Source organism: Panthera leo, chromosome A1 (assembly GCF_018350215.1).
Source record: "Panthera leo isolate Ple1 chromosome A1, P.leo_Ple1_pat1.1, whole genome shotgun sequence".
Taxonomy (NCBI): Eukaryota; Metazoa; Chordata; class Mammalia; order Carnivora; family Felidae; genus Panthera; species Panthera leo.
Genome location: NC_056679.1, coordinates 92,239,672 through 92,253,549, shown reverse-complemented (window position 1 = coordinate 92,253,549; position 13,878 = coordinate 92,239,672). Strand labels below are relative to the sequence as shown.

General features: G+C 57.6%; 1 protein-coding gene across 3 annotated transcripts; it reads left to right on the top strand.

The window, feature by feature from the left end:
- The first annotated feature begins 736 nt into the window (after nucleotides 1-736).
- B4GALT7 (beta-1,4-galactosyltransferase 7) lies at nucleotides 737-10,479 on the top strand. Of its 3 annotated transcripts, none has more exons than XM_042933203.1 (7): nucleotides 737-887; nucleotides 2,656-2,817; nucleotides 4,318-4,680; nucleotides 7,369-7,594; nucleotides 8,888-8,971; nucleotides 9,240-9,344; nucleotides 9,778-10,479. In XM_042933203.1, exons 1-7 carry the CDS (start codon nucleotides 838-840, stop codon nucleotides 9,931-9,933), a joined length of 1,146 nt encoding a protein of 381 aa, XP_042789137.1. In that variant the 5' UTR covers nucleotides 737-837; the 3' UTR covers nucleotides 9,934-10,479. The 3 variants fall into 3 exon arrangements, with proteins under 3 accessions (XP_042789137.1, XP_042789147.1, XP_042789155.1); XM_042933213.1 differs by lacking the exon at nucleotides 2,656-2,817 and adding an exon at nucleotides 1,361-1,423; XM_042933221.1 differs by lacking the exon at nucleotides 2,656-2,817.
- Nucleotides 10,480-13,878: the final 3,399 nt, after the last annotated feature.

Genomic DNA, 13,878 nt, shown 5'->3' with positions numbered 1-13,878 from the left:
AGCCTAAGGACTCTGCTGCCGTCTTCTCCCAGGTGGGAGGCTGGCCCAGCCAGCTAGGTTCACACTGTGCCAGGACGGATCTAAGAACCCAATCTTCCTCCCCCTTCAAACAACCCCACCCAAGTACCCCTCTTCTGTGTAAGGGCCATCGTTTACATAGCGTTGCCTATGTGCCCAGCACTGTGCCAAGTATCCTTGCATGTTACGTTCTCCATTAACCCTCACAGCAACGTGTAGCTCAGGAACTATTTATACATGCCAGTGAGGAAAGATGCCAAGAGATTGTGCTTGCCCCCCAAACACAGCCGAACTGGCAGAATCAGGTTTCGAATCCAGTCTGTCTGCAGTGCTTGGCTCCTAACCACTACGTGGGGTCTGGGCTGAACCCAAGTCGGAGTCCAGAGCTTGGCCTTGCCACCCTCCGATCTTGCTACGGGAGGAAGCATGCACCACCTGGGACCGAGAAGGGAGGAGGAAGGGGCGGCAGGACGGAGATACAGATCATGCCAGAGCGCTGGAAATCTGGAGTCTAAGTACAGTACCGGCCCAGTGACGTGAGCCCCCTCTGAGGTCTCGGTTTCCCGGGAGAACAAGCAGTTCCCCAGTGGGCAGTTAGCGGACCGGCGACAGGAGCACTCAAGCGGTCCTCGAACGCGGAACGTTTGAAGCTGCGGCTCCCGGGAGCACACGGCGCGGCTGGAGCGGCGGACCCGGCGGACCGAGGGGCGGGGCGGACTGGCCGGGGCGGGGCGGGAGGCGGAGGCGCCGCGTAGGCCCGGGAGGCCGGGCCGGCCCGGCTGGGAGCTCGAGTCCCATGCGCCGCCACCTCCCCCCACGATGTTCCCCTCCCGGAGGAAAGCGGCGCAGCTGCCCTGGGAGGACGGCAGGTGAGCGGCGGCGGCCGGCCCGGGCCCCGTCCTCCCGGGTGCCGATCCTTTCCGGGCCGCCCCGCGGAATCTAGGAGCCCGAGGACGTCGCGTCCCCGGCTGCGGGGCTTTCTGAGGGTCTGTGGTTCTCCCAGTGGGCCACTGGCTCGCTCTGTATACCGGGTCTCTGTCTCTCCGTGTAGGTCTCTGTCTCTACCAGTCTCCGCCACTTCGCGGGTCTGTATTTCTCCGATGACTTCCCTTTGTGAGTTTCTGTCCCTCTCTTTGCGAGTCTGTCCCTCGGTGCGGGTCTCTTTGTGTCTGTGTTTCTCCGCTGGCATCTGTCTTCGTGCGGGTCTCTGACTGCGTTGACCTCTCTCAGTGGATCTCTGTCTTTCTGCCTGCACCCGGCCTCTAAGGGTCTTTATTCCTTTTCTCTGGTCTCTACTTCCCCCCATCACATCCGTGTAACCTCAGACCCCATCCTCCTTCAGGCTTCCCCATCCTTTGCTGACCGCCCAGAAGAACACACCAGAAAGAATCTTTATGCTAGCCTGGTAGGCCACTGACTGGCACGAACTAGGCACTCCTCACACGTAATGCTGGTTCATTTCCGGTGCAGTTGTACTTGAGTGGGACCTCCTGCATGTGTTAGGTGTGAACTTGATCCAGACCTTAGCTGATGATGTTTTCCTAAACAGTATTGGGGTAGGGGAGTTATTCGGCTTTCTAGATTTGGGAGAACACCCACACTTCATTTGTGAGATGTGCCCCCAAAACTCTTCTCACCCGGCACACACACCCAGATAGTGGGTCTCCGCCCAGTGAATATCACCTCTTCCCCCGTATGTCTCTTAAGTTTGCCAGGTGCCAAAAGATTCGGGAACATAGTGGGCAAAAGGCTTGTGTTTGGGGGATTTTGCAGACTTGGTGTTGAAGCAGGAAGACAGGAATGTAATAGAAAGAAAGCCTGGACAGTGTGGAGTCAGCCCTGGGCAGGAATCCTCTTTAACAGCCATGTGACCAGGAACAGATCACTTAATCTTTCTGACCTCAGCTTTTCCATCTCTGAAACAGGGATCATAATATCTACTCTACAGGGCTGTATAAGGATTAAAAGAAGCCACGTATGTAACACTCTTGACACTGTGCCTGGCAGGCAGGAGGTATCTACCTTTGCAGTTGCGAGGTGCTGTAACCAGAACAGCTGATATTCAAATCTATATCACTAAGATTTGTGTAAGGGCAGAAACAAAAGGTAATAGAGGAGAATTTCCATTTCCACATCCCTTTCCGTAAACCTTTGGTACATACCTGTGTTCCCAGAAAAAGTTACTGCTGTCAGTTCCTGCTTTTGACACAGGGGTACAAAGGTCCAGGCAACAGATTCAGGCTAGCGTAGCAGTTAAGAGTGCTAGCTCTGGAGCCAGCCCAGCTGGATTTGACTCTGCCTTTTCTAGCCCTGGGCACAGGTTGATGGAGATAAACCTCACTTAGTCGGCCCCTCGGAGCAGGGTGCCCTGGGCCTGGGAGCAGCTGGGACTGCAGTTCTGGAGTTTGCCACCAGGCGGCACCAGGAGTTCTCGGTGTCCGCTGTCCTGAGGAATTGACATTTGGCTCTGAATTCAGTTGCTCAGCCATTTGGGCCCTTAAAGCCCAGGATAAGATTGCCTATGAGAATGTGATCCTGCAAAGGGAAGCTGGGCTGAAGCAATAGCGTGTGACAATGCACGGAATGCCCAATCCATGCCATACCCCTGGATGATGGTCACTGCTTCTTTTCCCAAAGGTGGGAGATTTCCTCATGTCCATGTCCCCGGTCTCCACCCCAGCCCCAGAAAGAACCCAGGGGGCGAGGGAGAATCTGTAGAGGTTCCAGCCTTCCCAGGCCACTGGCAGAATTGGGCTCCGCTCTTCCCCAGCGGAAACCCCCACCACAGGACAATGGGGGGTAAGTCTTAGCTGGCCACCCCTCTGCTGTGTGTGAGACCCAGCTTCAGGGTTGCTGGCTTCCAGGTTGGCAGTTGTGTGTTAGAGAAAGTCAGGAGTTGGTCTGGCTCTGGCGTGTGACTTAAAGCATGCCCTGACTGCTTGAACCCTTCCTGTAACTCACCAAGCAAGCCCTTTGCTGTCTAAACTGTTCTGGGGCCGCAGACAGGAATGGCTTATCTAGGGGGACGACCAGCAGGGACACAAGGGATTACAGAACTCTGAATGCTTCGAAGAAGGAAGGACCAGATACCATGGAGAGAGCATGCATGTCCGTTTGTGTGCACGTTAAGGGTGGGCAGTGCTGGCCCTGACGTTGGAGTTGAGGTAGAGGGACGTTGCTGGTTATGACATGGGAGTTTGGCTCTGAAGGATCATCAGAGGGCATCTCAGACTGAAGTGGCAGGCTGTGTCAGGGCTGGAGCATGAAGGAACATGGTGAGTGGTGAAGGTCTGGGTTACCCAGTGTGTGGCACTGGGTGAGTGGTGGGGGGCGAGTGCAGGCAAAATGTATACTACCTTGTAGCTAACTGGTGACTCCCAAAGGCTATAAAGCAAAGTGATTTGCAGGTTGTTTCAGGGGGGTAGACTAGAGAGAGCTTCCCTTGTCTTAGGTTCCTCAGCTCCTTCTCTGTCCTCAGCAGAGAAATCTGGTAAATTCCACCTCTCTAACCCAGACAGCGATCTCTCCCAGCACGACCTCGGTGTCCAAGCGATTCAGATGCACTTCCAGCTTCTAAACGGAGCCTGATTTCCATACCTAGCCCTGATCTTTCTCTCCCTGTCCCATCTCTCCTCCCTTGTCACATGAGCTGCCTCTTGGACTGAAGATTGGAGTCTCATTCAGTGAACAGCGACTGTCAGTTTGGGTCTTGCATTGTTTTGGGGGTAGGTTGGATCTCCCCAGGGTAAACACTGGTCTTTTCCCTGGAACTGATGCCAGGCCCCTGCCTTGAGGACCTTTCTGGTGTGAGAAGCAGGACTGAAGTGAGGGTTTATACTGGGGGTAAACTTACAGAGGAGGAGGACTGGAAGGTGGTGGGTGGGATCTCTAAGGCAGGGCTCCTGCCCTCGGCTCAGGCTCAGACCCTTCAGCCACCGTACTGGAGAACGGCAGGTACCAGAGACCAGGAGTCTTGCCCCTGCCCTCCAGCAGCTCTTGGTCTGACCCAGACTCACTTACAGAAAGTAAGAGGGCGTGAAGGAACTGGGGCAGCTCTGACCCGGAGTTGGAGGGCTTCCTGGAGGTGCAGTGACACCTCCTGGGCCTAGAGCAGTAAGCAGGATTCCGATGTGTGGTAGCAGCATGAACAAAAGCGTTGACGTTGCTTCTGCACTAACTGCCAGGCGCGTGGGGCAGACCAGTCATGTGCACCTTACCAGTGGGGAAGCCAGAGAAGGGGTCTGCCAAAGGGCTCTGGCTCCACTCTCCCTTCTGACCCCACCCCTGCTCTTGTCCCAGGTCCAGGTTGCTCCCCAGCAGCCTTCCCCGGAAATGCTCCGTCTTCCACCTCTTCGTTGCCTGTCTCTTACTGGGCTTCCTCTCCCTGCTCTGGCTGCAGCTCAGCTGCTCTGGTGATGTAGCCCGGGCAGCCCGGGGACAAGGGCAGGAGACCCCAGGCCCACCCCACTCCTGCCCCCCGGAGCCACCTCCCGAGCACTGGGAAGAAGACGCGTCCTGGGGTCCCCACCGCCTGGCAGTGCTGGTGCCCTTCCGTGAACGCTTCGAGGAGCTGCTGGTCTTTGTGCCCCACATGCACCGCTTCCTAAGCAGGAAGAAGGTCCCGCACCACATCTATGTGCTCAACCAGGTGGATCACTTCAGGTAGGGACGGCCTCCCAACTCGGCCCCCCCTCTCCAAGGCCTCCCCTTGCCCAGGCCCCTCGGCTGCTCCCTCTCCCACTGGGGTCCAGTGCCAGGGGTGCCTCTGGCCTGGGAAAGACCACCCAGCGCAGTGGCGGGAGGGTGGGAACAGTAAACCCCTCTCGCTGGTGTGACGGGAATTTGAGGGGAGGATTGGGGCTAAGGAGAGTCCTGGTGTGATACCCATTTTGAAAGGATCGCCATGGCTGTCGTAGGAGGAATACCTTTTACCAGAACAGGAGAATGGGGCAGGGCTGGGAGGCCTGCTGGGCTGTTGGACGGGAGGGCCTCTTGGCTGTAGGGGAGCAGGGGTGGAGTGATGTGAGGGGGAGGAAGCACAGACCGAGCTTTCCAGTGGATTGGCTGTGGGGATTCGGGAAAGGCAGGGTCAAGGCCACAGCTTCGAAGCTGTTCACAGTCTACTGTTACCCTGGGGTCCTTGCCCTTTACCACGCGCCGCTCCCCTCCATGAGCCAGTGCGCACATCTCACGCTCCACCTCCACCTCCTTTCCCTCCACCTCGCTCCTCTGGGAGGCAGACCCGAAGGCTCTTGGACCCCGCCAGGCCCTTTAGGCCACAGTACCGCCCAGTCTTCACAGCCCACCCTCCTCGTCCTCACTTTCTCCTCACCCACCTTGGAGTCCACGGTCCATCATTAACATCTGTCATCTCGCACTTCTCACCTCCCTGACCCACCTGCTGCTGGCTGCTCCATGCCTATCCTGGGGCAGCTGGCTGTCCCCCCCCAGGCGATGAGCCCTGGCCCAAGAGGGCCCTCTGGCCTGCTGCCTCTCCTCCTCTGAGGCAGCCCGGCACCCTTTCTCCTGTCCCTCTCCTCATCAGCCGTGGCTGATGACTTTGCTCCCTGTTTGAGAAGTCGAGCCAACAGGAAGAAAGTGAACCCTCCAGCCTCTGTGCTCACGGACTAGGCTCCCACCATGCTGGGGATGCACTGCCCCAGCCCCTCCAGGGCCAGCTCTTCTGGTCTGGCGCTGGGTCCCCTTCTCGCTCTCCTACTCAAGGACATTGCTTCAGCCATCCACTCCTTTCTCTCCCTCCTGGATTGGTTTCTCCTCCCTTCTGGGGCATTTGCATCAGCAAACATACTGAAATAGCTCCTGTCTAAAAAGAGAAGGAAAAGCCCCCGTGACCCCTTGCCCACCCCTGTCACCTCATTCCTCTGAGCCCCTTCAGAGCAGAACTTTCCTGTCTCCCCTCTCACTCTCTCTGGAACCTGTTCCACTCAGATGTTTACCCCCCTCGCTGAAGCAACTCTCACTGATGTCACCAGTGAGCCCACCTCCTTAATCCAAGCACTGTTCTCAGTCTTCCACCACCAGGTAACATTGGCCAAGTGGGTTACTTCTTCCTCTTGGAAACACCTCCGTTTGACTTCTGAGACAGCACTCCGGTTCTCCTCCTTCCTCACCTCTGCTAAGTCCTTTGCCCGTTCTACCTCACCTCTCTGACCTCTCGACTGGCGCTCTTAGGGCTCAGTCCTTGGGCATCTTCTTTTCCGGCTGCAGTCACTCCCTGGGAATGTCATCCGGCCTCGTGGCACTAAACCCCTTCTGTGCCCTGGTGGCCCCCAAGTCTGTGTATTCCCGGCCTAGACCACTCTCCTGACCTCCAGCCCCCTGCGTCTGGGCACCACATAACCCTCCGTCTGGTGGTCCCGAGCATCCCAAGCTTCACATGATCAAGGCTGAATGTCTGCTTTCCCACCCGCCCTCTTCCCTATTTCAGGAGATGGCAGCTCCTCGCTTCCGGTTGCTCAGGCCAAAAAGCCTTCGAGTCATTGTCACCTCCTCGCTTTCCCTCAGCACACCCCGTCCCTCGGAATGTGTCTCAACTCTGCCCACTTCTCACCACCTCCCTGAGCTAAATCACCATCGTCTCCCACCCAGATGATCGTAGCCTTCCAACCCTGAGCCTCCCTTCTCTTCTCAACACCCCAGCTAGAGTGATCCTGTTAAACTGGAAGTCACAGCACATCCTGGCTCTGCTCTCAGCCCTGCAGGGGCTCCTGCGTGGTACCCGGGGTCACACCCCAAGCCTGTCAGGGGCCAGTCCCCCACTGGCCTCATCCCTGAAGCCCCCCTGGTCACCCTGCTTGGTCACACAGGTGTCCGCTCCTGCCTCGGGCCTTGGCAATTGCCTTCCCCTCTCCTTGGAGACCCACTCCCTCTACCCGCTTCTGGCTCATTCCCTCAGGCCTTCACAGGTCACACCATTACCCTGGCCTTCCTGCTGGCCCTGTCTGCAAGAACACCTGCCCTACCCCCCAGCATGCTCTCCCCTCCTAACCGCGTGCGCGCTTCTCTCCTCCGTAGCCCTTGCCGTTGGCTGGCTGGTTACATATACACTTATTGATTTCTGTTTCCTCTTATCAGAACCTCAGCTCCTCGAAGGCAGGGCTTTGATTTCTCTCGGCCGTAGCCCCAGTGGGCCGGACGGTGTCTGGCACATAGCTGGCAGTCGGTGGACGTCTGTGTGATGAGCAGACGGCAGGCGGGCAGCCGGGCAGCCCCACAGGGAAGTCGGCGTCGGGTGGGAAGGCAGCACAGGCGCAGGGGGGGCGGGCGCCACGGAGGACAGGCTGTCACGCAGTTTGGGGAGAGCGACCTCACCGCCCCCCACCCGTGCAGGTTCAACCGGGCGGCCCTCATCAACGTGGGCTTCCTGGAGAGCAGCAACAGCACGGACTACATCGCCATGCACGACGTGGACCTGCTCCCCCTCAACGAGGAACTGGACTATGGCTTCCCCGAGGCCGGACCCTTCCACGTGGCCTCCCCGGAGCTGCACCCGCTCTACCACTACAAGACCTACGTGGGCGGCATCCTGCTGCTCTCCAAGCAGCACTACCAGCTGGTGAGGCGGGGGGGCCGCCTGGGGCGGGCATGGGCAGTAGGAGGGACGGTCCCGGGCCCGGCGGATGAGAGGGTCCTGCCCTGGCCGGTCAAGGGAGTCCGGGAGCGGGACCGAGCCAGTCAGCGAGGATTCAGCCGCAGTAGCGGGAACCCCCTGTGAGCTGGCTTCGGGAGACTCGGGGTTCGTTGGTTCTCAATGGAACAGTCTGGGCTGGCTTCAGGGGTGGCTTGCCAGGCCTCTTAGCGTCACCAAGGACGTCTCTCACCTCGGCTTTCTCTGGAGTGGATTTGTTCTCAGGCCTATGAGGTGCACGGTGGCCGTCCTGGCTGCACGCTGCGTGCACCCAGGCCCGGGTTCAGTGGACGGTGAGGTCTCTTCCCCAGCAGCCAGGACAGGAGTCCCAGAACTGCACCACCCTGGCTCCTGATTGGCCTGACTTGAGTAGGGGTGGGGGAGAGGGGGCTACCCCTGAGTCCATTGTTGTGGCTGGAGGTGGAGGGGGGGGGCGGTGAGGGAGTGAAGGTGGAGGGAGGTTGGGGAGTAGGTGAGGGTGAGGAGAGAGAGTGGGAAGGACCGAGTGGCTTAGACACTGGTCTTTTGCCCTTTTCTTCAGGCTGCAGCTGAAGCCAGCTTTACAGAAATGAAGCCCTGAGTTGGGTGGCTAATAGGTGTCTGTCGCAGGGCCCAGCTGCCCCTGTCCCCACAGGAAGAGACCAGGGCAGAGCCTCCCAGGAGAAAAGGGGGTATCGGGCAGGCAGAAATCAAGCAGGATTGGCACTTCTGCCCATTGCCAGTTGCCCTGAAGAGGTGCCTTCCACCAGTCAGCCTTTTTTTTTTTTTAATCTATTTATTCTGAGAGAGAGAGAGAGAGAGAGAGAGAGAAGAGGAGGGGCAGAGAGAGAGAGAAAGAGAAAGAATCCCAAGCAGACTCTGTGCCATCAGCACGGAGCCCGACACGGGGCTCAAACTCAAAAACTATGAGATCATGACCTGCGCTGAAACCAGAAGTGACACTCAACTGACTGAGCCCCCAGGGGCCCCCAGTCAGACATTTTTGAGAAACCAATCGTGTCACACAGACTCAAGGCCCCATGAGAACAGGCAAGGGGCCTGGCATGTGATGGCTGTCCCCCAGTAGCTCAGAGGTTGCGGGAACTATAAGCCTCTGGGTGCACATTAGAACCTCCAGGGGAGGAGGAGGAGAAAGGGGGCTTTGGCCTACTCCTGGGTGGTCAGAGACCAGGGAGCACCCTGGGAGGATGGGGCAAGTGACTCTCCCTGTCTCTGTGTCAGTGCAACGGGATGTCCAACCGCTTCTGGGGCTGGGGCCGCGAAGATGACGAGTTCTACCGTCGCATCAAAGGGGCCGGGCTGCAGGTAATACTCCCCCCAGGGCTCCCCACCTCTTCAGCATCGGGGCTGCCCCAGGGTTCCCTTCCCTGCCCTCAGATGACATTCCTGGGGCTTAGGGATGACACCCCCAGTTCCGATCTCAGCCTGGCCCCCGATAGGCACACCTCTACTGCAGAATGGCAGTACAGGCCCCTGCCCGTGGCCCGTGGCAGGCGGTGGGACCCCAGAGGACTAGCGGTGAGGACCGGGGCTCCAGGAGGGCGGCCTGACCCAACTTCTTTGGCCTTCTTAGCTTTTCCGCCCCTCGGGAATCACAACTGGGTACAAGACATTTCGCCACCTGCATGACCCAGCCTGGCGGAAGAGGGACCAGAAGCGCATCGCAGCTCAAAAACAGGTGCTGGCTGGTCCCCTGACTGGGGATGGTTAGGTGGTGATGTGGGGAAGCAACAGGGCCAAGCATTTCACCAATCTCTCCTCCGGCCCAGATGGCCCTGCCCTCCCCTGCGTGGCCCAGGCCAGTCTCTGGGCATTCTGCTTGGGCACTGTGCCCTGTGCCGGTGGCCGCTATGGGCACCTGGCCACGTGGGTAAGCTGAGACCTCGGCGTCCATGCAGGCAGGGAGCAGGGGAGGGCCTCAGCTATCGGTGCCAGCGTCCCAGGCGGACCTGTGACACGGGAACCACCATCCCCCAAACAGCCTCTTCTTTAGGAGCCATATTAGCCCACCTGAACGATCTCAGCCCTCTTGCTTACTGGTGGGGTGCAGCTGCGGACAGCCGGGGGCCTCAAAGCCCTGAGTGCATGCTCTCTCTCCGTGTCCTCCCCAGGAGCAGTTCAAGGTGGACCGGGAGGGAGGCCTGAACACCGTGAAGTACCGTGTGGATTCCCGCACAGCCTTGTCTGTGGGCGGGGCCCCCTGCACTGTTCTCAACATCATGTTGGACTGTGACAAGGCTGCCACCCCCTGGTGCACATTTGGCTGAGCCAGCTGAACAGTAAGGAAGCCTGTGCCCACAGGCCACACTGCTTACTCAGGCTCTGGATAAAGCCTCAGGCCCCGGGGCCCACCTCCCCTAGGATGTGGGGTGGCCTGAAGCAGCGGATCGCAAGCCGCACATTTGCAGCAGCCCAGCCCCCAGAGGTGGGCTTGAGCCAGGACAGGACACACACAGGGTGCCTGGGACGCTGCTAGCAATAAACAGTGATGGAGAGAGACTGGGACGTGGCTCTCACCTGGGACTGTCCGCCCCGCCTTCCTGCTCGCCCTGCTCTCCCCGTCTTCGCGCACCCACACCTAAGGGCTTTTCCTTCCCCTGGACGGACGGCTTCATGCCAAGATGCAGTTCTGAAGCCAGGCCGCTGACATGGGTGGCCAGGACAATGCAGAGGGTTAAAACTGCAGGTTTCTGTGCAAGCCCCACAGAAAGGGAACAGCTGAGACCAGCTCTCTCTGGCTATCGCCATGCAGGAATGCCGGCCTGGGGTGGGCCAGATCTTCTGAGTTCTCAAAAAGAAACTTGAATTCTGGATTCCTGAGTGAAATCGGTTCGTTTTTAAATGATAGCAGCTAATTGAAACTTCAGAAAAGTGTGGCGGGCCGAACAAATGTGTCATGGACCACCAGTTTGTCACCTGGGGCTGAGCGGAAGGGGACGGGGGAAAAAGATGGCACCTCTCTTAGTTATAAGCTGGTAGGGGGGTAGGGCAGGGCTGGGGACGCCAAGGTCAGGGGAGGCTCAGGTGGGAGAGACGCCGAAGGCCAAGGTTCCTGCCACCTCCCACAGCCCTCCAGGCTTCGCTGCCCTTCTGGGCAGTCTGCCCCCCTCAGGCCGTGGTGGGCTCTGACTCTGGGGTGGGGGTGGCTTCATTCTACCACACTGAGACAGAACTAGACCCACAGGACTGGACTCGGGGTAGGCAAAATGTGGTGGCAAGGACTTGGTCATAGCTTGAGGGTGGGAGGACCACGTTTCTGAGGCGAGAGGGAGAAGATGAAAGGCAGGAGCATCCTGCAGTGTTCCCCGCATGCGGGCAGATTACCACTGATCACACGATGTCCGGGAGAGGTGAAGGAGGGGAGCCGAGGGAGACCATGGAACTGGGGAGTGACCTTGGAGGAATTATCTGGAGGGAAGCCGGGGGCCAACGAGAGTGGGAGGTGAGGGGCTCTGCAAGGCAGATCATTCCTTCAAGGCATTTGACTGCCAAAGATTTGGGCCAGTGGTCAAAGGAATCTGGGGACTGGTTAAGGGTGGTTTGGTTAACAATAAATAGGACACCCTAAATGCTAGAGGAAGGGATTGAAGTCCTAAAGTTCAGGAGGATGGATTCAACAGCTGTGCTCCAAAATGACTACCCCTCAGAGGGTGATCTCAGTGCTGCTGGGTGCCATTGTGTGTGATGCGCACTGCACCACCTGAGCACAGCATAATGGAGTAGTGTATCTGTTCAGATGTACAACAGAGGTTCCATATCCTCAACTGACCTCGCCCAGCAATTCAGCTTCCCTCAGTACAGTGAGGAGCAGATGGACTAATTACAGTGCAGGGGTGCTGGGAGGGGCTTTCTCAACCTTGAGGCCCAAGAGAGGGGAACGAACCGCTCCCTGTGTGCCAGTCTCTGGACAACCCCGGCTGCATCATCTTGGACTTAACATAGCGTGGAGGCAGAACAGCAGCCTCTTTGGTGTTGGTGTGAATGGATGTGACGTCAAAGCCCCCAGCTCTGCACACTTCTCTCCCTGGCTTGTAGCAAGACCTAAAAGGATGAGGAGACCCTCCTCGCCATCTGCATGGAGGGCATAGAATGAACAGAAGAAAAGCAGGATCCACTGCCTGAGCCTGGACTGGGGCACAACTCCAACCGTGTGGTCCCCCACCCCCTGTGGTCACTGCCACCACCTCCTTCAAGGAGCCTGTAAGCACCCAGCCCGGGCCTGTTGCAGCCTGAATCCACAGCCTCCCTCCCTCCCCAGCCCAGGTGTCCCCCCGGGGGGTCTCTCCAGGAAAGTAGGAGAGGACTGAGCGGTGCCTGGCAAAGGGGGAAGAAGCAGACAGCTCTGCAAATGCCAGAGCATCTTGGTGCCTCCGTGGCTCCATGGAGGGGGACTAACATCCCCGTGTTGCTGGCCAGGGCGTGGATGAGATCAGCCCTGGATGTAGCAATACCTGCCACGGCACTTGTCCAACTTGGTGGCTGTAATAGCAACTATAACAAGCAGGCACTAGTCGAGCATTCACCACGTACAGGATTCTTTATGTTGCATTATCTCATGGGGCCTCCCTCTAGCTAAGCTAGGTCCTATTTATTAACCTGTTTTGTGGAGGACAATGATGAAGCATAGAGAGATAAGTAGCTTGCCAGGGTCAGAGAGGTGATACTTGATGGAGCTTGGGATCTGAACCCCACGACCGTGGCTTCAGAGCCAGATTCCTTCATCCCTGGCCTGTACAGCAGTTGCCAATGCACAGAGGCTCCTTCCCTTCCAGACCTTCCCTCCTCCTCTTCCCAGCTGGGGAGGGCTGATGGGGAGGGCTGACCAATGAGATCTGGTACCCCTCCCCGCCCTGGGACAAAAGCAGAGCCTTGGGGGAGAGACAGAGTGTCTGCCCCACGCATCCTCTGCCTGGAGTAAGATGGAGATTTGGCTGCTGGAGTGGTCCCTTGGAGCATCAGCATGATCCACAGCATGGCACTGTGTCTGAGGAATATACTTGGGGCTTTGGGAAGGCCTCCCCAAGGAGGCGGGGTCTTGCTGGTGAAGTCATTGCAGTCATGATGGGAAGGGTTCCAGAGGGATCAGCAAGTGCGAGGCAGAGACACCGGGGCAGTGTGTCACACTGAGGGGCTTGGAAGCAATTTGGGGTGTCCCTGGTACCCCAATACAGTATAGGAGTCAGAAGAGGTGGGTGGCAGAGGAAAGCTTAAGGTGACCCATGAGGATCTGTGAAGGCCACGCTGAGCACCGCGTACATTATTCCGCAGGTGCAGGAGTTTCCAAGCAGGGGAGGGTCTGAGCAAGGAGACAGTTATGGTTAGGTCTCTGTTACAGAAAGATCCTTGGGTGCTGGTGCAGGGGGTTGGAGGATGGAGTCTGGAGGGAGCACTTAGGCTGAATAAGAGAGGATGAATCCTGGGGTGCCTGGGGGGCTCAGTTGGTTGAGCATCGGACTCTTGATTTCAGCTCAGGTTATGATCCCCCATTTCATAAGTTTGAGCACGGCTGTGCTGACAGTGCAAAGCCCGCTTGGGATTCTCTCTCTCTATCCCTTCTCCCTCTCTCTCTCAAAATAAGTTTTTAAAAAAATTAAAAAAGGGATGATGAAGCCAGACTGAGCCCTTCCTTCATGGAGGGTCTGCCTCCCCGCACACTCTTTCCCAAAAGGCCAAATGGAGATCTCTAGCCCTGTTGCCCTCTCAGCCCTCATGCCTTGAGGGCTTTTTTTGTGTGTGTTTTTGTTTTTGTTTTAAAGGACAAACCAAAGGAAAAGCAACTTCACTTTCAGCTTCCTCTCGGAAGGGGTTTGGGGAGGTCCGTCACTCCCACCTTCACAACAGGAACAAACCAGAAAGCAACCACTTTTCTTGAACCCAGCAGAGAAGTGACGCAAACTGCCACCCTCCAAATCTGGACAGACTGGCAAATACAGCCAAGATCGGCTAACCTAGAGCAAAGCTGCTGGGGCCACAGTTTGGTAGGGGTACTTTTGTTGTAATTTTGACCAATCGGTGAAGGCTGAGGAGTGTGGCCAAGAGCCATGGAAAGTCCCCTCCTGTCTTTAGCAGAAGAGAGGGGAAAGTTACCATTTAAAAATACACCCTGGGGCACCTGGGTGGGTCCGTAGGTTGGGCGGCAGACTTTATCTCAGGTAGCAATCTCACAGTTTATGAGTTCAAGCCCCGCATCAGGCTCTGTCTTGCTGGGTAAA